Source organism: Lepisosteus platostomus, chromosome 12, assembly GCF_059453375.1.
Source record: "Lepisosteus platostomus isolate fLepPlt1 chromosome 12, fLepPlt1.hap1, whole genome shotgun sequence".
NCBI lineage: Eukaryota > Metazoa > Chordata > Actinopteri > Semionotiformes > Lepisosteidae > Lepisosteus > Lepisosteus platostomus.
The window spans coordinates 1,679,472-1,704,223 of NC_142622.1; the positions used below are offsets into that span (position 1 = coordinate 1,679,472).

The 24,752-nt window shown below is 50.4% G+C and overlaps 2 protein-coding genes across 3 annotated transcripts in view; one reads left to right on the top strand and one right to left on the bottom strand.

Moving 5' to 3' along the window:
* Window positions 1-1,992: 1,992 nt before the first annotated feature.
* On the top strand, window positions 1,993-9,044 carry cdca7l (cell division cycle associated 7 like). The gene is made up of 10 exons (XM_088600399.1): window positions 1,993-2,320; window positions 2,994-3,116; window positions 4,318-4,452; window positions 5,322-5,600; window positions 5,698-5,760; window positions 6,473-6,655; window positions 7,026-7,172; window positions 7,419-7,568; window positions 7,758-7,894; window positions 8,272-9,044. The coding sequence occupies exons 1-10, from the start codon at window positions 2,303-2,305 to the stop codon at window positions 8,300-8,302; spliced, it is 1,266 nt and encodes a 421-aa protein (XP_088456525.1). The 5' UTR covers window positions 1,993-2,302; the 3' UTR covers window positions 8,303-9,044.
* LOC148650830 (dynein axonemal heavy chain 11) overlaps window positions 8,997-24,752 on the bottom strand; it is a 78,016-nt gene continuing 62,260 nt past the window's right edge. For both annotated transcript variants that reach the window (XM_088600396.1, XM_088600397.1), the window contains 15 exons: window positions 24,485-24,625; window positions 23,873-24,043; window positions 23,176-23,298; window positions 21,482-21,675; window positions 20,109-20,257; window positions 19,772-19,899; window positions 18,634-18,861; window positions 17,285-17,476; window positions 14,494-14,613; window positions 12,736-12,978; window positions 12,085-12,271; window positions 11,215-11,326; window positions 10,247-10,359; window positions 9,841-9,981; window positions 8,997-9,373 (listed from right to left, as the gene is read on the bottom strand). In XM_088600396.1, coding sequence (XP_088456522.1) covers window positions 9,126-9,373; window positions 9,841-9,981; window positions 10,247-10,359; window positions 11,215-11,326; window positions 12,085-12,271; window positions 12,736-12,978; window positions 14,494-14,613; window positions 17,285-17,476; window positions 18,634-18,861; window positions 19,772-19,899; window positions 20,109-20,257; window positions 21,482-21,675; window positions 23,176-23,298; window positions 23,873-24,043; window positions 24,485-24,625 — 2,490 coding nt within the window. In that variant the 3' untranslated portion in view covers window positions 8,997-9,125. The remainder of the gene's footprint in view (window positions 9,374-9,840; window positions 9,982-10,246; window positions 10,360-11,214; window positions 11,327-12,084; window positions 12,272-12,735; window positions 12,979-14,493; window positions 14,614-17,284; window positions 17,477-18,633; window positions 18,862-19,771; window positions 19,900-20,108; window positions 20,258-21,481; window positions 21,676-23,175; window positions 23,299-23,872; window positions 24,044-24,484; window positions 24,626-24,752) is intronic.

A 24,752-nucleotide genomic window follows, 5' to 3' on the forward strand; every position in this document is an offset into this window, starting at 1 on the left:
CGCCCCTCTGCCACGGCTCACGGGGCGGGAAGGGGTTGCATTCCTTTAGGTTATAAAAACCGCTTTCAGAGCTGCTCGTTTTGTATGGCGACGGGGGTTTTTAAAAATGTATAAGCAGCATTGTAAAATTGAGTATAATTAAAAATGCCGGGACCGCGACACCGCTGTCAAATCGCGTATACCGCACAACTGTGGTCGTGATAATAGTAGGCCTGACAAAATATTCATATTTAATTAGTGATGTGGGATTTTTTTTTGTAGCTGGGAATATGTTAAAGTCGCTGTTAATTTTCATTTAACGGATAATAAAAACGACCGCGGCGATCATATCAACTATTCAAAGATATCAAGAGTGGCACTTCAGCCAATCGTACGGTTTAAGAAGCATTTTCAAAATCGTCTCGGAATTAATACAGAATAAGGCGATAGAACGAAATAAAGCTACAGCATCCTCATCAGCTCAGTTAAGCGTTTCTTTTGACTTGAAAAGTGCATCCGATAAGCGTTTATAAATTTATAAAGCATTCAGGTCCCGTCTGGATGAACGATTTTCACACACACATACGCACACGGTGACTAACGACGGGTAAAGCTATATTAAAAAAATACTCGTTTATCCTCAGCTTATTGAACAAGCTACCTAACTCAAACATTGAAAGGATTTTGGTCTACATCTGAACTACAGGATAGATGTGCAATGGTATCCATGTCTTCATTTGCGGTTATTCACAGCTTTGAAAGTCGGAAAGTTAGAAAGAAGAGCCTAGCCCTAGGGCATAAGAACAGTTTGTTTTCAACCCCTTTCCTCTGTCCAAAGTCAGAATTTTAAAGCAAAGTGTATTTGTGGACCGGTATTTTATGCGAGACAGTAACAACAGTGTCACCACACAGTTCACGGTGAAAGGCTGTGCTTCCTTGTCCCAGGACAGATCATAATTCAAAAGATTTGTTGTTGTTGATTTCTCCGAATGTCTCTTATTTACCGGCCCCCTAATCAAAATCGGCGATACTGACCAAGAGGCACCCTGTTCCAAAACTTTCATACTGATTTCATATGGTAGAAATAAGCCTAATGGAGGCTTGAAGGAGACATTTATGAAGAGTTACTATATAAACAGCCTCCACCCCAACACAGCGCGTTTCCCTACTCTGTACTGTACTACTGTATATCTGCATTCAGATTCGACTGTGTCACGCTGTTCGCTGAGAAACTGCCTTCATTGTGCAGCTGTAACAGCAGGCAAACCGCACGGCGGGTTGATACAGGACCAAAACTGAAACTGTGCGCAGCTCACAGACTCGTATGCCGCCTAGTTACACACTGACATGCATGCACACGCACACACGTGTGTCTACAATCGCCTTCAGGCATGCGTAGGCGGCAAAGGAGCGAGACGAGGTTTGTTCCCCGCTGAAGAGAGAAGAAAAGACAACACAACGTTTCGGTGGTGGAGCCTCCTTCAGGTTCTCCATACCCGAAGGAGGCTCCACCGCCGAAACGTTGCTTTTCTTCTCTTTTCAGCAGGCAATAAACCTCGCCTTGCTCCTTGATAGGCAATAAAACTGCTAAATAGCCAACCTGCAGCTCCTTTAGCAAATCACCTGTAATGGCTACATGAACACAGTTTTCACTGCACTGTGCATACTTGGACATAACATATTGCATACACCATGGAGACATAGCATTTATACTGAGTTTCGTCTGTGTTTATTTTATTTCTATTACATTATTATCCATTATTATGAAACCTTATTTTTTGTAACATTAATTTTGTGATTTTTTTTACCCTCCGCTGAACTCGCAGAAAAGACATTTCATGGCCAGCAACTACAGCTGCGTGCTGTATTGCTGTGCATCTGATAAATAAACTTCGATTGACTGATCGATGATCTCCTATTCCACGTGTTACTAGTAGCGAACCCGCAGTTCACGCTGCTGCAGTTCGCTCACTTTCCCGCGAAACCGCGGCTCCCCGCCTCCTGGCCGAGTGCGGACCGGCCCACTCTCCACACGCGTCGAGGGGGAGGGTCATAGCACTACTTTCGTGCCCGAGAGGGTAGCGCCGTCCACGTTCGCAAACGCGTTTCGTGCCCCCCGGGACAGAACCGAGAAATACACCAAAAAAAAGAAAAAGGAGGAAATGGAAGCGGGTCTCGCACAGGTTTTCGGAGGCTGACGACACGCCCGAACCCGCTCCCCCCCCTGCTCCCGCCGGGCGTGCGGCGGCCCGCCGTGTGTGTGTGTGTGAGAGAGAGACGCGTGTCTGGGGCGCTGCGACCGTGTCCGTCTTTAAAGTTTAAAATGCCGGTGTCCGCAACGGTGAGTTTCCTCTTGTACTCCAGCACGGTTAGCTGGCTAAAACGCCCTTGTCTTGTTCTCCTCCGCTTTCGCCGGCTCCAGCCGCGTGTGGCCCGGGTTCACAGAAACTTTCCGTGGGCGCGAAACAGCCCCTCTGCAGAGCGGGTCCGGGTCTGGGTTCGGATCCGGATCAGCTCGGTTTTCGGAGGTTGTTTTTTTTAAATATATATATATACACACGAGCAAGTATGCGCAAAGTGGAAACAAAGGGGGTTGTGGGTTTAGGAAGCATTTTTTTTCCTACCCGTTAAAAAAAAAAACGAATGATTGTACTGTACCTCGATAACAATACATTCCCGCACAGGCACAATTGTAAAGAAAGAAAATGTCTGTAACCGAGCCTGTTGCATTGCTGTCCGAGCGCGTTTGCAGGGCACTTTTGTATCTTTCCAGGAACCCGAGCTGCTGCAATTGCAGAAAGTTTCTCTCTCCCCCCCGTGTGAACGCTTGGACTTTCTTTTAAACTCTCGTACAGCCACAAAAACGCAAAGACCGAGCCGACCGGGCAGCGGGACGCGCGGTACCGTGCGTGCCCGGCGGGCTTTGGAGAGGCGAGCCGGCGTGCCCCTCCCCATCTCTGGGCGAGCCCGGGTTCACGGCCCCGCGGTCTGTTCTCGTCTCCCGCCGACACCAGGTCCCGAGAGCGCTGGCTGACATCTTTGAGACCCCCAGCGACGAGGAGGACTTCGAGGGCTTCCGGGGGTCCCTGCCGAGGGACACCGCCTGCTCCGAGGCCAGCAGGGACAGCCTCCGGGCGGTGAGTGGCGGAGCCCGCTAGCGCAGGGGTGTCCGTGTCCGGTGTCCGGTGTCCGGTCCTGGGGTGGGGGGGCGGTGAGTCTGCAGCTGTAGGGCTGGGAGAAGCTGGTCCAGCTCGTTAAGGGGTGAGATGGAATGGAAGCCCACACCAGTCCTCCAGGACTGGACGCCCCTGGACAAACACCCCACGTCCATTTAAACCTGTTGGTGGAGACAGTCCAAGCTTTCAGTACCCTGACATGCGGCTGATCCGCTCACTGGCTGAGGGTAGGTACCTGCTCGGTCAGTAGGCGAGGGCTGGCCGGTGTCTTGTCCGGATCTAGTGGCCCGGTGCTGCTGAAGCCCGTTCTCTAGGACCTTCAGAGCAGCAGCTGGCTGGCTGGCTGGCATCCTCATGACGGTTAGAGCAGTGGCGCGCCCTTCTCACTCTGGAGCTCGGTTCAGGGTTTTATAATGGGAGAAGCGAGGACGCTGGTAAAAGACAAGAGTCTGGTGGTGAGCGTTTCTCAGGAAGCTCCTGAGCGCTGTTCCGTCTACACGAAAGGCAGCAGAAGCAAAAAAATAAATAATCTTGCAGCGAAGATAAAGGAAGGTCTTTAGGAATGCCTTGAAGTGGGTGACAGTCGGGGAGTCTGCGCTGGCCCTGGGCAGTGAGCCCCACAGACACGGCCCTGCGCAGGACAGGCTCCAGTGCCGCTGTGCGCAGTCGGCTCTTCACAGGGGGAGAGCACCGGAAAGGCACTGGAATGGGAACCAGCCGTCCAGACTCTCAGACACTTAACCCCTCACCTGCCAGGGCGGCGAGCGTCGCTCGTGAAAGTGGAGCAGCGGGGTATCGGGGTATCGGTGTCCGGGGCGCTGCGTTAGTGCAGACCTCTCCAGCACAGCGAAGCCCAGGTCCGTCCACCCCCACCGGTCCGCTTGTCCAGCCCGTTTGTCGGGGTTTTCCGTCCGCGGATTATTGTTTTCCAGAAAGTTGGGGTATCTGTTTCTCGCTTGGAGCTGGTGTGCAACGATGTGTAAACGAAGATGAAATCTCTGTCGGCTGCGTCTCGATCTCGGGCTTTTTCATGAGACTGCAGAACCTGCTGCTGTGGAAAGGCTGTGTCGGCTTTCTGGGGGCTCCGTGTGGAGCGGAGGCAGACCGCCGGAGTCGGGCGCGCGGCTCAGGCCTGGTCTTGACTCGTGACTCTGCTCCCCAGGCCCTGCGGTTCCGGTCCAAGTACATCACCGAGGAGCTGGCGAAGATCTTCGCGGAGGACACCGACCCCGAGGAGGAGGAGTTTGAGGGCTTCACGGAGGCGGAGCTGGAGCTCAACCACAGGATGAAGTCCATGGTACGGAGGTGCTCTCCGGCTTCCCCTGTCCACGCGTGAGGACGGAATGAGGGCCGCTCGCTGTTCTTAAGTCTATGATCTGGCACGTCTGTCCAAAGTGACTCGCGTTTGTACCCGTTTCGACAGCGGGAACAGTCTGCGTGAGGTGCCATGCTCTGGGGGGTACGAGAGCTGTGCCGCGCCTGAGACTCGAACCCGCAACCTCTCAGTTGCAAGTCCAGAGTCCCGACCCCCTCCTCCTCACTGTTGTCGCAGCTCTTATGGGTTGGAGTATTTATGTAAGGACAAAAATGAATGGTGTGCTTTAACCCGTTAAATGTTCTGCTGGCCCCAATTTATTATTTCCTTGAGAAAGCGCCAGATGAGGAATACCGCTTGCGTCATGCTGTCTGTCTGTGGACCGTGTGTGACACGACAGAGGTGCAGGTGGCTGGATTTAACGGTTGAACTCTTCTAGGCCTCTAGCGTAGGGAAAAGGGCCTCTTGCACACCACCCAGGTGTTCACTTATTTACTTATGGTTTTAAAAAAGACGCCCGGCCTTGAGACGGCTGTAGTCCTTTGGCATTCCAGGGGTGATCATGGGAGTTGTAGTTTCTCCTGCTCTCGGCTCGCCAGGCGCCTCTTTCAGTGCAGATTGGATGAAACGTCGATCTTTCTCTTTTCCTTGCTGGAGTTACTTGCCTGGTCCACTGAAGCGCCATCGCGCTCGTGCTGCCCTCCCTGCGCGCAGGGGGGGGGTCTCCTTCAGCTCCCTCCGCTGGCTCCCTGCTGCGTGACGCCGGAGACCCGGGTTCAAGCCCCGGTGTTGCGGGATGAACCGTGGTGGTCAGGACTCGAGAAGCGTGAGCAGGGTGCTGTGTCTTGCAGTCCATGGACTCCAGCGAGGAAGAGGAGGAGGAGGAGGGATTCTGCTCCGAGGGCGAGGTGGAAGCAGAGGCCCCGGCGAGGAGGAGGAGTTCCGGCCTCTGCGTGGCCTTCCGCTTCCCCGTGAAGAAGAGCCGCCCCGGCCGGAAGCCGGCGGAGGGGCGGGGGCGCCGGGACCGGGCTGCGTCGGGCTCCGAGTCCGAGGACGAGGGGGGCCCCGCCGGGGCCCAGCCCAGCGCCTTGCAGAGACGGGCCAAGAACATCAAAGAGAACAAAGAGATGGTAACGCGCCCCCTGAAGCCGCCCCTCCGGCTCGCCCGTCTGTCCCGTGTCGAGCGCCGGCAGCATTCGCACTCTCTCTGTGGTCTCTTTCCTGCAGCTGGCCAAGCTGCTGGCGGAGCTGAACGCGATGCCTGACCTGTTCCCGGTGAAGACGCCCACGGTGAGTGCCCTGGGTCTGACTGCGCCCCTCCTCGGGCGTTATCGCGTGTGGGGTGGTAAACTGTGGTCTGCGAAAGAGGAGGGGAATCCCAGGTTTGAAACTTCCCAAATCTGGGGTCCCCAAGGCCCGGCACCAGGCTCTCATGTACCTGTGGAGCAGCGCCCTGGTGCCCCGCGGTGTGCTCGGGGCTGCGGCGCTCCTGTCCTCTGTCCTCAGCTGTGCTGAGACGGTCCGTCCGTCCCCTTCGAGAGACGTGCAGCAGGCAGCCCTGTTTCCCAGCCTGCAGCACGGACAGGAAGCGTGAAATATCGGAGGACTGTTCGGGAGGACGGGGTGCTCAGATAAGATCAGATCACTTTATTGGTCATATACCAATTTCTTGTATTAGGAATTTGTGTTGTCACAGACCCCAGCTTGCTCGCCATGAGACGCACAGACGGGGAGAGAGAAGCTTGGGGTCAGAGCGCAGGGGCAGATATTTATACGGCGCCCCTGGAGCAGCTGGGGTGAAGGGCCTTGCTCAGGGGCCCAACAGAGTAGGATTCCTCTGCCGGCCGCGGGATACGAACTGATCACCTTCCTGACACAGGCGCAGATCCTGAGCCACAGGGCCACCGTCCCCCCCCCCATCTACTATTGTACTGTTATACTCTTGTTCCCCCCCCCCCCCCCGCCCAAGCAACCTCAGAGTCGTTTCTTCCCTCTTGCCCAGAAAAAAAGGAAGTCTCCGAAGAAGCCGTGCTCGGAGGCGCCCAGCGGCCGGAGGAACCCCTCCCGCAGCGCGCGCCCCCCCGAGCACTTCGGGATCGAGCGCCTCCCCGTGTCCCCGAGCAAGATCCTGGAGCAGCTGCGGGGCGCCAGCCGGGGGGCCGGCCTGCGGAAGAGGCTGCTGGAGGTGAGGGGGCGCTTCTCCGCGGCCTGCGGGCCGAGCCGGGCACGGGTGACCTCGGCTGCTCCTCTTAAGTCGAGGTGTTGGCTTCGCCGACGCAGCGGGGCGGTTTGTTCCACTCTCCCACCAGCCTTTGCGTAGAGACACGCCTCCCGTTCTCGGCTCGAGATGCCCTGCCCCACAGTTCCCACTTGCGTCCCTGTTGGTGGTGAGTAGGTGCCCCTGGGGGCCCAGTGCAGCCAGACGGGCTTCATGGCCTCGGAGGGTCTTGCTTTTTCTGGAGTGCGCGATACGGCACCGCGTTGCGCCCGGCCTCGTGAGGATCAATAGGCACGCGAGTGGCGCCTGATGGGAGCCGTGTTGTTCTGCGCCGCAGGTGAGCGAGGAGCCGGAGCACAGCGGCGGCGCCCCCCGGCGGCGGTCTTCCAAGCACGGCGAGGCCCGCCCCGTGGAGGACATCACGGAGGAGGAGCTGGAGAACGTGGCTTACTCCAGCAAGGACAAAGTCTACGACAAAGAGCACGTGCGTCTCTTAACCGCCCCGTTAATCTGTTCGGCTCACAACGGTTAGAACAGATATCACTCGTTTCCTGCTGGAGGGCGCCGATGGAGTTTCCACGTTCGGTGTGACCGCAGAGCGAGGCGCTGCGTTTCTGTAGGCGTGGCCGTGAACGCGCTTGGGCTGCTGTGATCTGGGACTGGGCTGTCGAATGATTCGGGGGGGCTGTTCCCGAGTGACCCCCCCCCGTGGTCTGTCTGCCGCTCGCAGGGCAGCACCTGCCACCAGTGCAGGCAGAAGACGCTGGACACCAAGACTGTCTGCAGGAACCCGAACTGCTGGGGCGTGAGGGGGCAGTTCTGCGGGCCGTGCCTGCGCAACCGCTACGGGGAGGACGTGCGCGGCGCACTGCGGGACCCGGTGAGTCGCCCCTCCGCCCCGCGCTCCCGGAGCCGGTGGGCGAGTCGCATCCCAGAGGGGCACTCTTTCCATCCGGGATGGAAATTCCAAGCTGGCGTCCCGGCGGGGTGGGGTTCTGAAAGCGACCCGGGGATCAGGAGGGCAGGTTGGTGACCGAGGGTCATGGCCTCCTCTCTCTCTCTCCTGTAGCTCTGGGTGTGTCCTCCCTGCCGGGGGATCTGCAACTGCAGCTTCTGTCGCAAGAGGGATGGGCGCTGTGCCACGGGCATCCTGATCCACATGGCCAAGTTCTACGGGCACAACAACGTGAGGGAGTACCTGGAGAGGTTAGTGACTGTCCCCGTGTTTCCGCACATAAAAGCAGGAACGTGCCCTCAGCCAGTGAACGGATCAGCCTCATGTCAGGGTACTGAAAGCTTGGACTGTCTCCACCAACATGTTTAAATGGACGTGGGGTGTTTGTCCAGGGGCGTCCAGTCCTGGGCCCGGTCCTGGAGGACTGGTGTGGGCATCCATTCCATCTCACCCCTTAACGAGCTGGACCACTGGCCACCGGCTCAGCTGGACCAGCTGGCCAGCTTCTCCCAGCCCTACAGCTACAGCTGTTAAGAGGTCTGGAACGGCTGCCCCCCCCAGGACTGGGACTGGACACCCTTGATGTTTTGCTGCTACTGACATGCTTGCCTACAATTTTGTTTTTCAGTCTTCAGAAACACCTGACAGATGAAAACTGACGATTCTGAAGCACAAGTGGGTGTGACCGGGATGCCACAGCCCAGCAGACTGCTCCACCTGCTGCTCTTGCCTGGCGCCGACTGTCGGAGCAGCGTTCCGTTAGACACAGACAGTCAGCTGCTCTGAGCGTTTCTTTCAAGAGTTCGTTTGCTTTTTTCCCATGTATAGAAAGAACAAACAGTAGGATTCCAATCATTAGCATTTAAAAGCCCAGCAGATGCTATCAAACAGTAGGCAAGTTGTGAATTGATTCTTGTTTTATATACTGTATCTGTGAGTAGAGCCAAGAGCCTATTGCACTTTTATTTTGTTTGGCAAATGTATGACCAGATTCCTGTTATTTCCCTCTGACTTTTGCACTTTAAAACTATAATGCTTCAAGGCTGCGTTTTCCTCCTACTAGGACTGCTAAGTGCTCAAATTTGTTATGGAACAAGTAATAGGTTTATTCCATGCTGAAAAGAGAAGAAAGAGAACACAACGTTTCGGCCGTGGAGCCTTCTTCAGGTGGCTCACACACTGTTTTCTTTCTTCTCTTTTCAGCCTGGAATAAACCCATTACTTGTTCCTTTGCAGCCTGCGCATGCTGATGCAGTTACCCACCTAAAATTTGTTATGGCAGCTTCAGTGGTCCTGAGGATTGTAAATTTATGTGGTCGGACTGTTAGGTAATGTTAATTAAAGACCGCCGTGTTTCTTTGTAAACTTCATTTTATTTCAATAAAAGTCTCTTTAATTCTCCCGGATTTCTCCTGTTTTCTTCACGAAACTGCTTTTCCCCGGCGCCACTGGGATTCCTGCTGCAGGGATGTCCCGCCGGTGTCACACAGACAGCAGCAGCGCCACGCCTCCCAGCACCCACTTGGCGGGCTTCTCTTTGGTCTTGAGGGGGAAGGTCCAGACGTAGGTGGGCCCGCGGGCCCTGGTCCTGTAGACGGGACACTCGTAGGCGGCGGCCGGCTCCTGCCGGTCAGCTGGGCCGGCCCGCAGGAGGAGCACGGGCAGGGCGGGGGCCCGGTCCTTGAGGTGGGCCTCCGCCATCAGGCCGCTCTGACTGTCCCAGCGAGCACCTGGAAGGGCAGCAGGTAACCAGAGCTGTAACAGCCTGCGCTCACAGGACGTTTCAATCAATCAATCACTCGAGGTTTATTCATGAACGCACGAACAGGACAGCGTGCAGCATCGTTGTCGGCAATGAAATGCTTTGGCCGCAAGCTCGTCGAGAGGGTTAGGTGAGTAGAAGGACAGAAGTTTAGGATACAATAAATTCTCATCAAGCGAGCGCTACGTGCAGGTAAGAGTAAGAAAGGCAGCATAAAGTAAAGGAAGAGACAAAGGCGGGCGGGTGTCCTGTTCGCTGAGGCAGTCATTCTTAACTCCTCGCGCTGCGAGTTCAGGCGAGCTTGCCATTGAAGTTCATCAAGGTCAGGATAAGACTGTCCCTGCAGGCTGTAACAAGGTGCTCACGTGCTGCCTTGTGACAACGAGCCCTATCCCCCCCCCCCAGCAGAAGACAGAAAGAGCAGGCCGGACCCACCCTCCATGTACAGGCCGTGAACGTAGGATCCTTCACGCGGCGGGTGGCCGTAGTCTTCCTTCGTCTTCTTGGTCACGTCTACGGTCAGTCGCATCTTATCCAAAGGCCACTCGTTCTTCCGAGCGATGCTCTGCATTATTGCTGCAAGGCAAAGACAAGACAATCTGGCCGGAGCTCTCTTGAACCTCCTCCACCCTTGTCTAAAGCTCTGGAGGGGCCAATCTGAACGGGCGCAGAAACCCTGCTGGACAGTGACCTCGAGTCTGACGCGGTCATCAGTCCACTACCGCACCATGCACTGACCCGTGAAGAGGAAACGGAAGCACTGTGGTCGAACGGCGCTGGCTTCTGGGAGAGTGGCCATGACTTACGTTTAACAGGAAGGAGGCGAAGTGCCGAGACTCACCCGTGAGGAAGGACTGGGGATTGAAGAGACCAGACAGCCACACCACCGCCGGGAGGACCAGGTCCTGCGTCCAGGTGTCCAGCTCTCGGCAGCGCTGCAGGAGGTCACTGAACCTGCGCGACAGCGTCTGTTAGAGCTTCACCTGTGCGACAGCGCCTCCTATAGGTTCACCTGTGCAGGTACGGACTGACCTGCACGCACACGGCCAAACAGCTGCTGAAGGGCTTTCTAGTTAAGACAGATGGCATTTTGCAACTTACCTTTACATGAAAAATTAGGATTCTATACACTGACAGGTACAGTATATACTCAAGGACATGAACACTCCAAAAAAGTGACTAAAATTATGGTTAATTCTGCCCAGATGACTTTACTCTGTACACATGCTAGCTGCTGTCTACTGTTTAAAGTGTAGGGCTCCTGTCAGGGCCTGTTCTTATTAGAGCTCAGATACAGCAAGGCTGGGCCTGGTCAGTACTGGAAGGCAAGAGCTGTAAGGAAACCAGGCTGTAAGTGGCCACTAGGTGGAGCTCTTATCTCTGGAGCAGAATTTCCAGTCCAGTGCCCCAGTAGGGTGACAGGAGACGCTGTGCTGTAGGATGAGCTGTCCTTTGGCTGATGCTTTCCGCTGAGGTCTTGACTATTTGCTTGTTAAATATCCAGTGGGCTTGACTGTAAAGGCGAGAGGGTTTTTCCCTGGGGTTCTCAGGTAAATTTCATTTCAGGATTGCACAGTCTGGCCTCTCTAAACCCTTCCCTTAATGCAGCTGGTGCAGTCATACCTCACTCCTCCACGTGCCCTACTGCAGGAGCAGGGGGGTGACAAGCGACATTTATTAATTACTGTGCATAAAGGTGATCTGTACAACAGAGTAAACAATTTTCGAAACTACATTTTGTTCAAAGCCCGCGCAAGACTTTTTGTACCGACTGGGGCTGGTGGGATTAGGGGAGATGCTGGACGTTACCACTGTGCCAGGCTGTAGGTGGAAGGGTAAGCCAGCCTGGTCCAGGACTCGGGCACATTGTCATAGTACAAGGCCAACTGCAGAACTTCCATCTTGGAGGAAATGGTCAGCTCTCCCTGAAAAGTCAAATAAAATATATTGTGAATATCGTGAGGTCCTGCTTCGACGTGGACAGAGAGTTTAAGACAGCTGCAGGAAGGTTAACCCAGACTGTATCCATACGATGGGTATATATATATATTCCTATCATACAAAAAAAGTTTGGAGCAGCAGCAGTGTGGCTCAGGATCTGCGCCCGTGGCTAGAAGGTTGCTGGTTCAAATCCCCCGGCCGGCAGAGGAATCCTACTGCATTGGCCCCCTGAGCAAGGCCCTTCACCCCAACTGCTCCAGGGGCGCCGTATAAATGGCTGACCCTGCACTCTGACCCCAAGCTTCTCTCTCCCCGTCTCCGAGCTGGGCATTACTGGGGTATGCAAAAAGATAAATTCTTCATGTAAGAAATTGTACATGGCCAATAAAGTGATCTTATCTTCCTATCTGATATCGCAGGGACTGGATACTGGATTGAATAGCAGGTTATTTGCAGGCTGACTGCTAGAGCTGCGCATCTACAGTAAGTGTCCCTGAGCCGCCACAGAAACCACACAGAAGCCTAAGAGCTGCCTGTCTTGAAGGCAAAACATGATTATCTGGCTTTACTTTGGAGTGTGGGGCATTGCTGAACACCCCTACTGTATGATGTAAAAAGCAATACTCTCCTCCTACTTTGACAAGACAGAAAAAAAACGTTCCAGCCCGGTTCCACAAACGGCGCGATACATGATTGATCGAAAGTGCTCATTTCCTGCTCTGGGAATTGTGGAATAACCTGCCTTCAGTCCCAGGTCCAGCTCTTTAAGTGACCTCCTGACCTCCTCGATCAGCAGGTTCATGCGCTCACACTCCTGAAGGCACACCAGGATGTATGGACTGCGCTCCGGTGTCTTCTGCATGATCTCCTGCAGGTTGAATTCTTCCGGGAGCTGCTCCAAAATCCCGTCAAGGGTGTTTTTAACCTGAAAAAAACACAAGGAAGGCATTAAGGCATTTCATGGATTTTAACAACAACAAGCGACAGTTCGATATTAAGCCCATCACAGATACTGTTTATACCCTATTCCACCAGTACGCTGCAACCAATTGGGAGAAGCATTAATTACACCTCAAGTGTGATCTGATCTTCTGAGTCATAATAATAGATAGACACAATCTGATTAAACTAATACACACAGAACTGAGCTTTTTCTCAGCTGTATTGAACACATTAAACATTCCCTGTCTGTGCTGGAAGAAGCATCTGAACCTTTAGATTCAGTAACTCCTTCAGCAGCTGTGTCCTGTAGCACAGGGGCAGGGGGAGTATTTTGGCCCGTTCCTCTTCGGTGAGGGCTCTGCATCAGTGCTGGGGGTCAGTCCAGCCTTTTTACAGGTTACGCAAGCTGCCGGGGAGCCCCCCGCTCTGGAGGGGGTGCGGCCTGACCTGCTCCTCGGCGCTGGGCGCGGCCACCTCGCTGTCCGCGGAGCCAGGGGGCCGCAGCCCCAGCAGGGTCCGGAGCAGCGCGTCCGAGGTCGCGGTCAGGAACTCGATCTCGGCGTTGGGGTGCAGGCCGTACAGCGCTGGGCTCTCGGGGGGCAGCGAGTCGTCGATGTATTCGTGGTAACCGAGGTAATCCAGGTTTGGGGGAGCTGGGAAGCCGGGGCAGAGAAACAGCCCCCCCTCCAGCTGGAAATGGAGGACAGAGACTGTCTACAGGTGCAGCACACAGGCCACCCCGCCACCCTTGTGGAAACAGGCAGGTCAGCGTTCTCAATAATTACACCACAGCAAGTCCTGGCTACTACATGGAAAACAGGACCTTCCCAAGAAGGATTTTTTTATCTACGCACCTGTCTTTAGACTGGGATTAGGCATTAGGCATACTCATAGGTGCACGAGATTAATGTTGTTGTGCTCGACGCTGAGCACATTGATAGATGGCTGCTCAGCTCCTAATCCTTAATGAGATTCTCTGAAGCCTAAACCGAATACCTTGGTATTTAAGGCAATCCTCAAAAGAGGATTCATTCCTTCTGAAGTAGAATCGGACATCCACAGTAAAGTGTTTGAGCGTTTTCTTCATGACATGCTGTGTCCCACAAATACATACATAGGGTTACAATACACTCCTACTTTCCCTAATAAAATTAACAGGAAGGTGCCCGTAGTAAATTCCCAAGAGAAACAGGACGTTTCCATAGAAACTTATTTATAACATTTCCATGTATGATCCTCCAAAAATGATATATCAACCTTTTGTAACCCACAAAAAAAACAAAATAATTCAAATAGAGGAAACAGAAGACAGCCAGGACACAGAACACATCACAAGAGGAGTCTAATTAGTGAAATTAAATCCTAACTGTGTTCAGGCTAGTAGGGACACCAGCAGTACAGTAGCTGAGCCAGAGCACAGAAATCTACTAATACTATGGATCATGGCATGTATCAACCCATTTCAGTGAATGTTAAGGATACCATTATTAGAATAGGAAAGGCAAATTAAATATCAATTTGCTAAATTCAACATATTTGTAAAATATCTAATTTAAATATACAACATTTTATATAAACTAATTTCTGTAAAAGGTTTCCATAAAGGCATTGGTCAGCAGAGGGCGCTGTTATCCTTTGGGAAAACTTGCTGTTAATCATCTGTATTACACATTTTGGGTAAGGAACCTCAAGATATGAAGAGAGAGTATTTTCAGAATATCTGTGCAGTTTGTGCCGTTTGCTGGGTCCAAAATCGACTACTTTCTGATTAAAGCAGGTGGGCTTTCTCAACTCATCTGGGTCGCTGCTCCACCTGCAGGCAGTGGCTTGTAAGTGCAAATAAAGGTCCTTCACGACTGTGAAGTCCTCTGTAGACTGTGAACCTGTCTACAGAGGACACCAGCCCTAAACTCCACCCTGTATTACTGTGAACAGGCAGAGGGGAGACCAGCCTTCCTCTTCCAGACCCCCTCTCAGTTTAACACAGCTTTGTTATGTGGGCTCTCGGGATTGTTTTCTTCTTCCAGAGGCAAGAAAGCCTTTTAAATGACGTGTGATTCTGGTCATTTCTATCACGTTTAAATTATGTTTAAAGATCTTAAGATAAATCTGTTGGCACTGTCGTTAGGACTTCTAACGCAGGACTCAAGGGGAGAGTCTAGGGCTGCGGCCGACGCTCCTGGCTAGGACAGCTCTCATAGTCACCATTGCAGGGTTCATGAACTCCTCCAGATAGGTGCGGCACAGTCGTCTGTCCCAGTCATCCGTGATGTGTCCTCCATACATGATCTCACCAAACAGGTAGCGCAGATCCTCCCAGGGGACCTGCAGAGGCAGACAGGGAGAGCTGACATGTGACCACAGTCTTCTGCGCTTCTGGCCAAAATCTCCTGCTCACGACACTTATAATCACACACGATCGTAGAAGGCTACAAATGAGAGGAGGTTGGGATTTAGTCACCAGCAGCTAACCCATCCAAGGATTCTATCCCTTAGCAAAAAGAAGTGACTCCCGCTCTCAGTTTTAAACCCACATCCCCTTAGTTTGCTCTTGTGTTACTGATACTGAAAACATTGATTGGGTTGACCTTGCGAATGGTTGGATCAGGAAAACCATTCACCTCCTGCAGCCTGACAGTACAAGCCTGGGAATGTACAATATCTGCTTGCTCTTCATGGACTGAATCCACAGCAGCAACATCTATTGTGTTCTGTAGTGACCAAAATTGTACACAACATTATTAAAGGAGTCTGCTACCTAATGAGTGAATATTTATTGACAAATTGGAAGTTTTAAATTAAAAGGTCGAACTAAAATCATCCACTGCTGTAAAAAACCGCAGAACTATAGTCTATCAAAAGAGATAAGCAAATTCTGCACAGTAGGTCAAGCATGGAGCTGCATCGGCACTTGTAGGCTGCAAAGGAACAAGTAAAGCTTAATTCCATGCTGAAAAGAGAAGAAAACACCCGAAGAAGGCTCCACAGCTGAAACTTTGTGTTTCTTTTCTTCTCTTTTCAGCATGGAATAAGTTCTGCGCAGGTTCAGTTCAGTTCTCGCTAACCTTGGCTTCTCCTATATCTGGGCTGCTTTGCTTTCTAGACAGGGTGTTAAGGGAGGCCCAATGTTCATCCCTCTGGCTTTTGTAGAGAAGAGCTGTGATACAGCACACCCACACAGAGCGCCTTGCGTTCCAGAGCAATCCACAGCAAGGGACCGATTCCAGCTTCAGAGGAAAGGCAAATCCTTTCCTCCAAGGCATTTTGTAAACAGAGATACTATGATATTTTCACACAAAGCGCTGTCTTCAAAAGTAACCAAGCTTATTTGCTTGACCTTCATAATAATACCAAAAACATTTGAAAAAGCTGTCTGCTATCAAAATAAATGCTACCAATACATGCGTTTTAGAGGACTGTTGAATCCTTCTGGGTTTACTGGCATTGCAACAAGAATGTTAATTTTTCAGGTTTCAAGAGGAAGCAGGTACCTGAAAGTCAAAGCAATGCAACCGCCTGAATTCGTAACAGTGACAAATCCAAGAAGTCCACGCTCGTTTGTACCTGCATTGTTCTGTAAATTGCTTCCATCATCAACACTAATTGCAGTGATCATTTATGTAATGTTATGAACTGTCACATTTGCTGCATGTAATTACATCTGAGCAAATGCTTCATTGGCTGCCTAATGAATTCTCTGTATATGCACATGCAAGCTACTGTTTTGTTAACATAATGAAGGACATTTATTCTTTGGGAAAAAAATCCTACGTAAAATAATTGGTTGTGACCCAGGTTGTGTCAGTGCTTTGACATGCACACTATTGAATCTCCAGATTCAGGACATTCAGCGTTCTTTCCCAAAAAGTGTCCAGGAGTAACTGTTTTTAAGTGAGTCATTCGGATATTGTGGGTTTTTTTTTACATCGACAAAACATACTTTGATTTTGTAAAGTGTCCTTTGATTCTTATTTATCAAACAAATTGACAGTGATGAATACCAGTTACAGTCAGCTATAATCTAGCTCATCAATTCGCTGCGTCTCATCTCTCAGACGAGTCTTAATTCTCCACGTTCCATGTGATGCTCCTTTCATGTCAGACATTACCAGATCAATATCCGAGATGTTCCTTGCACTAATTATTAAAATCCATGAATTGTCTTAACTAAATTGCATGCGTTTATTTAAATCTAGGCATCCTGGAAATTCTGCAAGTGAGATTTTTTATCACGTCTGCACTATGTAACTGACTTTGGCTGCAGAGACTTTTTAACTATAATGTTTCATTTCATACTATAAATTACGTAGAAGGCCTGCCTGGTGCAGGCAGACACTCGGCCAGCCCGCCTCTGTCTTCTTGGGGAGCTGAGAAATAAGCTGAGAAGCAGTCTGAGTCAGAGGCCCTACAGCCTGACTACTGCAAGAGTAGAGGAAGGAAAATAAGCGACTGCGTGCAAGAAAGACTTTCATCTTCAAACTGACGGGCCATTTCCTTGCTGTGGTTGTTGTTCCAATAGTTCACACTGGAAAGTTTAGATTCAAGCTCACTGGGAGTGGGCTACACCAGCTGTGTCTACGCCCCGGCCCCCCAGAGACGGGGAGGAGGGTGGGGTTCAGACAGGCTCCTCCGGCCGGCTGGGTCTCGGGGGATACCCCACAGGCTCCACAGCGCTGCAGGAGGTGCTCACTGGAGCGCCTGTGGAGCAGGTGGGGCACCGTGCGGCCGGGCACCGAGAGAGCTGGCGGACTAATCTCATCCCAGCTCTGCCACAGCGCAGCTCAGCAGGCAACATCGCCCAGACTCGGACCCTCGCAGGGAGAGCCCTGACCGGTTCCGTCACCTGGGACCGCCCCACGGTGGGAGATCTTACACCAGTGTTCCCCACGTACAGGAAGTACTTTATTTCTCATTTCTTGTACTTGGCCCTTGGCCCCCAGTGCAGCGCTCGCAGTACGATAGTATGAAATGGTATGAAAGCCGGGGTGCAACCCACCTTGCTGTTGGCCTCCAGGTAGTTGTAGAGGACGTTGGCAGATATGGTGAGGTCCCCTGTGTTGAAGGGGTAGCTGAGGTTCCAGCCCTGGGGGCCAAACTTCCGCCTTTCAGCTACGCAGGCATGGAAGTAGCAGAGAGAGAACAGGATACTCTTGAACTCCTGCTCCCTGGCACACATTTCCAGTGTATCCTGCCAACAGGAAAACATTGCTTGTGTATTAAAGGTCATACTTACACTTGCCCTAGCCTGCTGTAGTGATGTAAATCTGAGTGCCTATAATTACATTCCTGTACAGAATGATGCATATAAAATTGCTTTTGACTTATCTGAAATAACATGAAAGGCCAGCAGAAGGATTTATTAAGCAGTTTTTGCTCTTGCACGAGTAATTAACTTTAAGCAATAAAAGCTGTGGGGTCACGAACATGAAAATACAATTGGCTGAGCTGCTTGTTCTGCAAAACTCTGGACACCTGTTCTACAGCAATCAACAGCTTGTGCACCCAGGGCACAATCCTAACAACCTTGTGTCTACACAGGAGCATATGCTGTAAATCGCTCACTTATTACGATTTGTTTGCAATTTTTAGGCAAACAATTATATTTTTTAACTTTAGACAAACATACATTCTCTGAATAAGCACATACCCAAACACCCCAATAGCGCAAAAAAACCTTCTGAAGTTGGTGTCTGAGAGCAATGTAACCCTTCTGTGGTGAATGCTTGTGAGACTGTTTTATTTTATTAGCTTGCTGGCATGTGGATTTATTTAGTTGACAAAACATCATCGATCAGTGAAGGACCACCAGATGGAATAACCGTTTGTTCATTAGAAAAATATCTGATGCCCAAATCATTGCAAGATTTCTGTTCCAAGTCTTTTAGTTCTGGTTATATAGAGTATACAATTCTCCAATAAATGTTGATTTTGTCAGGAATCTAAAGTTGAAGAATACTGACAAATACAGACAGGGACAGAGTTCTACAGCTCGTTAAACGCTAAGGCGTGGGACTGTGGACAAAAATATAAAAAACACAAAAATATGTGAACTGAAAAATATCAGATTGAAAAGAGAAAATGAGACTCTGGTAAAACATCAAATGGGGAAAAACAGGCTAATTCGTTCTCACTGGCTCATGGAACCATGTTTCTGAAGTACTGGTTGTTCTGGGAATAAGTTACCCTGAACACAGGGAGAGAGGCGGACCCTGTGCACCTGATCACGATTTACATGTTTAGGCTTGCTAAGCACATGTGCTTTCTACCTCCTTGCTGAATTTCAACTTCCCTTCTTGCTGCTGAGAAGTGTTTTTCAGATTGGTGTCAGATTCTTGCACTTCTCACCTGGTCAAAGTTGTACAAGGCAGCGTGCAGGTTAGCAAGCAGGCCGGCAGGTGGCTCGTTGGTGATTTTGATGGAGTTCTCCAGGATTCCCTGGGGGATGATGTGCTCCTCGGGGGTAGCTGCTGGCTCAGCACTGATAAACACCCTGTAGTCTGGGTGGCTGTCCTCACTGGTACTCGCCAGTAGTTTCTCCAGAGTCCCTAGCCACCCGGCCACCAAATGTACGTTCTGTTGACAGGTTGGAGTATGGAGAATGAGAATGGATAGTCCATGGGCCCTTAATCTCTTACAGCAATAACAGTAATTTTGCAATCTTAGTGGCTCATATAGTAAAATTGAAATTTAATAGTGACAATGATCTTTATATATAGTATACATTACATTGTTGTAATTCAGGAGTGATAGTGCTTTATAATACTGTCCTGTAGTTGCAATTCAGTATTGAAAGTGGTCATATTGCAGGTACAACTAAGTAGTGATTGGCAGTAATTCTTTACTGTGTGGCATTTTAATTGTAACTGAGTAATCACGGTGGTCTATATCACTGTATTGTGACCATAATTAATTAGTGGTAGAGGTCTGCAATGCTTTGCAGAGATAGCGATCTACACTGTATTGTAAAGTAACTGTAATTCAGTGGTGACAGTCGTTTATTATGTACTTACTGTATTTACAATTCAGTAGTGATAACAGTCTATAGTCTATAAGTATTATAATGCAGGGGTACATGTACTGTGGTGCTGAAGAATAAACCTATATAAAACAACATTTAAAAATATAAAATGTATAATCCAGACATTAAGAATAAAAACTTAAACTGGGTGATAATTATATTTGAGTCCATATCTGAGATGATGATGGATTTACTGAGATTTTCTTGGTAGTGAAATCTCCCAGGCTGTCCTGGGGACTGGGCTCTGGCTCCGAGGCTCCGCAGTGGACAGCAGGTTTTTCAATCGGTGGGATACACTGTTTCACTGGGGCAGGACGGGCATCTTTCTGTCACCTTCTAGTGACGTTTACAGTACGTACAGTTATGAACAGTACTCAACACATAAAATCCAGAAGGCTGAATGGCAACAGTTCTGGAACGACAGTCCCTGTCAGTCCTGTGCCGAGCGAAGATTCTCCGGAATACCTGCAGAATGACCCAGTGCCCCTCTCGGGAGGCCTTCAGCAGCGCCGCCTCTGCCACCACCTCCTGCCCTTGCCCGAGAGACACGTTGTGCAGCTTCCCCAGGTCTATCCTGAAGCCCAGCTTTTTACCTGGACAGGGGAAAGCACAGGCGGCAGCCTTATTCAGCAATCTCCGCCTCACAGAATTATTACAGAATCAACAAGTCCTAACGCCTGTCGCAAAGCAAAGCACAGCTAAGGTTACAGCAGCTGTATAACTAAGGCTGCAGCCCTTATTTCAGCAGGGCACTAGTGACTCACCGAGAGGCTCCACACCTGTCAAAGGGCCAGTGACTCACCGAGAGACTCCACATCGGTCAGAGGGTTGACTCCAGGGGACAGGATGAAGAACACAGGAGTGGCAGGGCTGCTTTCCTCAAAGGACTTCTCAAACTCCACCCGCATCCCCTCAACATACTTTGAGCCCATGCTTTCCTCCACGAAGTTTCTGTATGAGGAGGCAAGTGTAATCCCTGTCTCTTCATCTACAGTACAAATTTTACTAAACATCACAGTCTGTTAATATAGGAAAGCCATCAGTCAACAAAGTTAAAAGTAACTTTTTTTAAAATAGCTCTTAACATTTAACAGCTAGAGATGTGAGTTTATGCACAGCCTACAGAAGAAAAACAAGTTAAGTTAGTCTATAAGCACCCAGTATTGTAGTAATTTTTGTTAAATGGGCTCATGAATTCTTCCCACAGTTCAAACAAATACTGGCAGGTTTATTGGATTCTGGGAAAAGTGGCCTGGTGTGAGTTTGTGCGTCCGCCCGCCCCGTGTCCCGCCCCGTGTCCGCGTCCCGCTGTCACGGACGTCCAAAGGGACTAACCGTGGGGAGTAGGAGAGCGGAAAAAGACCCATATGCGTAGCGGCGAGACGGGAAAAAGGCCCGGGCTCATTAGTGCAAAGAGTTCAGGAATGCCGTATAGAAACCTATGCCCTCAGGGAGCGGACGTGGGGCGCCCTGGTGCTAGGCGGGTCTCAGGACATCCGAACGTCAATGCTGAGCGAGGGCAGAGTGCAAGACCCGGAAATATATAGCCCAAGGGAAAGAGAGGGACAGGAAGGACAGCAGACTGGAAACTAAGGACAGGACAGAGAAGGAGCGCCCTCTGGCTGCAGAGGGCGTGACACTCGCTCTGTGACCCGCCCCGGGTTCCACCCTGTGTCCCGCCCCGTGTCCGTGTCCCGCTCTGTGACCCACCCCGGGTTCCACCCTGTGTCCCGCCCCGTGTTCGTGTCCCGCTGTGTGACCCGCCCCGGGTTCCGCCCCGTGTCTGGATGTCCACCCCATCCAGGCTGTATCCTCCCTTGTGCCTAGTCCTTGCTGTGCTGGGATAGGTTCCAGCTCCCCCACAACCCAGTATTTATCATGTTTATAAGCAGAGAATCCTTTTCGGTCGTGTATCCTTTAATAACTCTCCCAGTTCAGTGGGTGAACGAGCCCTGGGTGTCACCTGTGCAAACCAGGATCTAACTTCATTCACAGGCTGCTGTGCCCCTCTGCTCAGCAACATCTGTTTCTTAGTGCTTTAGGAACTGGTAGTGTTGTTGGCATGCTGGTACTCTATTCATGTGTCTTGCCAAGGCAAACGCTCAGGTCCAGAGCTCTTTGCTTTGTAAATATGTTGTCCCACAGACCTCCCGCCCTCTGTGTGGTACAACTTGCCTGATCGCGTACGTCACTCTGTCCGGCCGCAGGGCTCTCAGCATGATCACCTTCTGCAGGGAGCTCTTATTTTTCCATTCCTGCGGAAACCTCTCCTTCTCCGGACACTCGGACTCCACCAGCTTCTTCCAGCGCTTTGCAGACCCCTCGATATCCTTGTCCAGGCCGCGAAACTCATCCATCGCTGACATCGTCTGCAACACAACAGGCAGTCACTAGCGCTGTATGTTGGAATGCGCCTGTGCTTCACTTTCAAGTACAGATTGTAGAATCAGCTCTGTCTCCTCTTTGGATCTGCTGCTCTTGTCCACTTCAGCTGAATGTTTTATTGTCTGTGGGCCTTGGTGAGGTCTAGGCCAGGTGTGGGCCAGCAAGGGCCGGTGCATCTGCAGGTTTTCATCCCACTCATCTCTTCATGACCAAAATCATTAATGGGATTTAGCAATCAGTTTAACTTCTCCCAGCTCTACAGGCGCTGGTGCTTTGCAGAGACAAGGAAAACCTACAGACACACCTGCCTTCCAGGATCAGGACTGTCCACTCCTGGTCAAACAGTCTTTGAGACACTCAGACCCTCCTTCATACTGCCTTTCTGACACCTCTGGCATATCATCTTCTACAGCTATCAGTGGCAGTTCTCAAACTCTGCAACCCTGGTCTCCTGAGAGAGCAGGCGACCCCTGGTTTGTGGTCACAGCATTGGATTGATTCTGTCTTTTCTTGACCCCTGGGGAGCAAGAGGTCATGCAAGGTCATGCCTTCTAAGCTGAGCTGACCTTGCCAGGCTGCTACAACATCCCACACTGCTGTCAGGGGCCGTTTTCAAATTGGAAATCTGATACAGCTGCTTAATCATCATCAAGCAATTAATGACAATACTCTTAAATATTGTTAATGTCTTCAAATATTATTAATGCTCATCTGTAGGAATTTAACCACTAATGGGGACTGGCATGGATTAACAACACTTCTGAAGCTTGGAACTGAAAATCAAATGGAGTAATGGGATCAGCACAAGCAGATGTCAATATATATTTATCACAAACACGATCACTATTATCATGATAATTAGCCAGGTATTTTCTGGTGGCAGTATTAATCATTAATATTACTACTGTTGTCATAAACAATTTTTCAAATCTTGGGTGGCTTACATCTGATGTTGTCCACAGCGCTTAAGGTGTTCCACCAGGATGTGTGCTAGGACCTTCTCTAGGTCAGCAAGGTCAAAATGGCCAAAATATCATCACCATCTCCCAAGTCAAAATTTAGAATGTTTTTATCAGGGTCTCCTGCTCATATATAAAGCACCGAATGGCCCGTAGCTGTGCTATTTTGAGAACATAGTGCATGAGTGTAGTCCAGCTCTTCAGCTGAGACTTGCTGAAGACCAGGCTGCACACAGTGGGTGATAGAGACTACTTGTGTTCAGCACGTCTGTGGAGCTCACTGCCCAAAGACCTGTAGCTTTTAGGGGCAGGGAAGACAATTGATTATATACTGAAATATTTTCAAGCCCCTGAAATAATATTCTTTTTTTTTTCAAGTTTTCAATACTGTGGAACATACAGACTACAGGCAGAAGAGTAATTTGTCAAAACAGAACAAAACGCCACTGCAAGTGGAAGTAGGACAGCGTTTGAGCAACAGGAGGAAAGAGCTCTGTCTGCACACAGCAGAGAACGAGGGGTCACCTTAATGCCCCCCCAGGACTGTGCGGACAAGAAGTCCACTGGGCTTCTGCTGCTCTGCTCCACGGGGAATCTCAGCAGGAAGTCCAGCTCCTGGGGATCTAGTGTCTTGTTGGTCAGAAGAATCTTGAGAAAAAGCAAAGCAGGAAAATGAAACAAATGCAGAACATTACCACCACCATTGACTAATGACTAATTTGGAAAGCCCACAACCAAAATCAACAATTCAGAAACATTAGGATCAAGGACTAACAGAGACTCATTCACAGGTATGAATGTACATGTTATGTATGCATATATAACCATACAGTGTATATATACTGTATAAGATGGTACATTAAGCTAAGTACAGTGGTCAAAGATACAACATGCTTCCATCATTCTGGAAATGAGAATTTAAATAGTTTTGCCTTTATTTCGAGTAGTTGTTTTTTATACAAAAGAACAAATTCCACAGCAGTCAAATTCATACAAGTTCTTCTGCCATGCAGTGACAGGAGGGTTTCCTTTAGGAATGCATGGTGAGGATTCACCCCAAGATATAGGAGCAGTGTGAAAGGCAAACCAAACATACACTGGCATGTATTACAGCTTTCAAAAACAACCTAAAACGACCAATAAAACCTTTGCTGCATGATGTCCAATACAGGTGAACAGCAGTTCGTCTCAACAGTTCTAAGTTAACAGCTTCGTCCCTCACCTGGAAGGCGGTCTGTGACAGGAAGGTGAGCCTGTCTCGCTCAAAGAGCCCTCGACTGGTGTAGAGGAAAATCGAGTAGGTGACGCACTCCGTCAGGCGGGCGACTCTCTCCGCCACCTCCTCCGACTCCCCGGCCCGCTCGATGGCTTTGTGAAAGACAGCACTGAAGGTCTGGCAGAAGACACACCAGTGGACACGTTACTAGAACTGTGGCTGATGTTGCACTACAGAGTGAAGGCTAACTCATCCAGCATGATGGTGCCTCCCGGGATTGGAGTCTTTCCTTGGAAAGACCGTGTACAATTCATGGTTCCCCTGGTCCTCATCTGTCTTCTCCCCACAGACAGCATGTGGAGCAGCAGGGCACTCGAGTGCGTTAATGACATCAAAGCGCAGAAGATCACAGCAAAGCTGAAGAATCGAGGGAGAAACCCAAAGAAGGCTCTGCAGAGGCATGTGCATAAACATGAAATGAGGTCTTCTTCACATGGACAGTCTGCACGATGTCTCCGGAAACTCTGTGTGCATGCAGACCTGCAAAAACACACAGCTGACAAAACCTCCAGTGGACTAACCAAGGGAAGCGTTACCCTTGTTTTCTCGTGGTCTGACCTTCAGGGAGAACTGGTACATCGGGTTGATCTTGCTCAGGTCGTTGATGATGAAGTAGAGGATTGAGGCTCGTCTTGCAGTTGGGCGGTAGAGTTCCCGTGCCTCGTTGATCTTTCTCTCATTCTCCTGAGATTCCAGCACCTATGGGAGGGACACGGCGAAGCTCCATCAGCTCTGTCTGAACCGAGGTCTTTTAGCTCCTCTGATGAACACAGCGTGGAGTTCACACACTTCTGCACACCGAAACACCAGCTTCAGAAATGCTGAA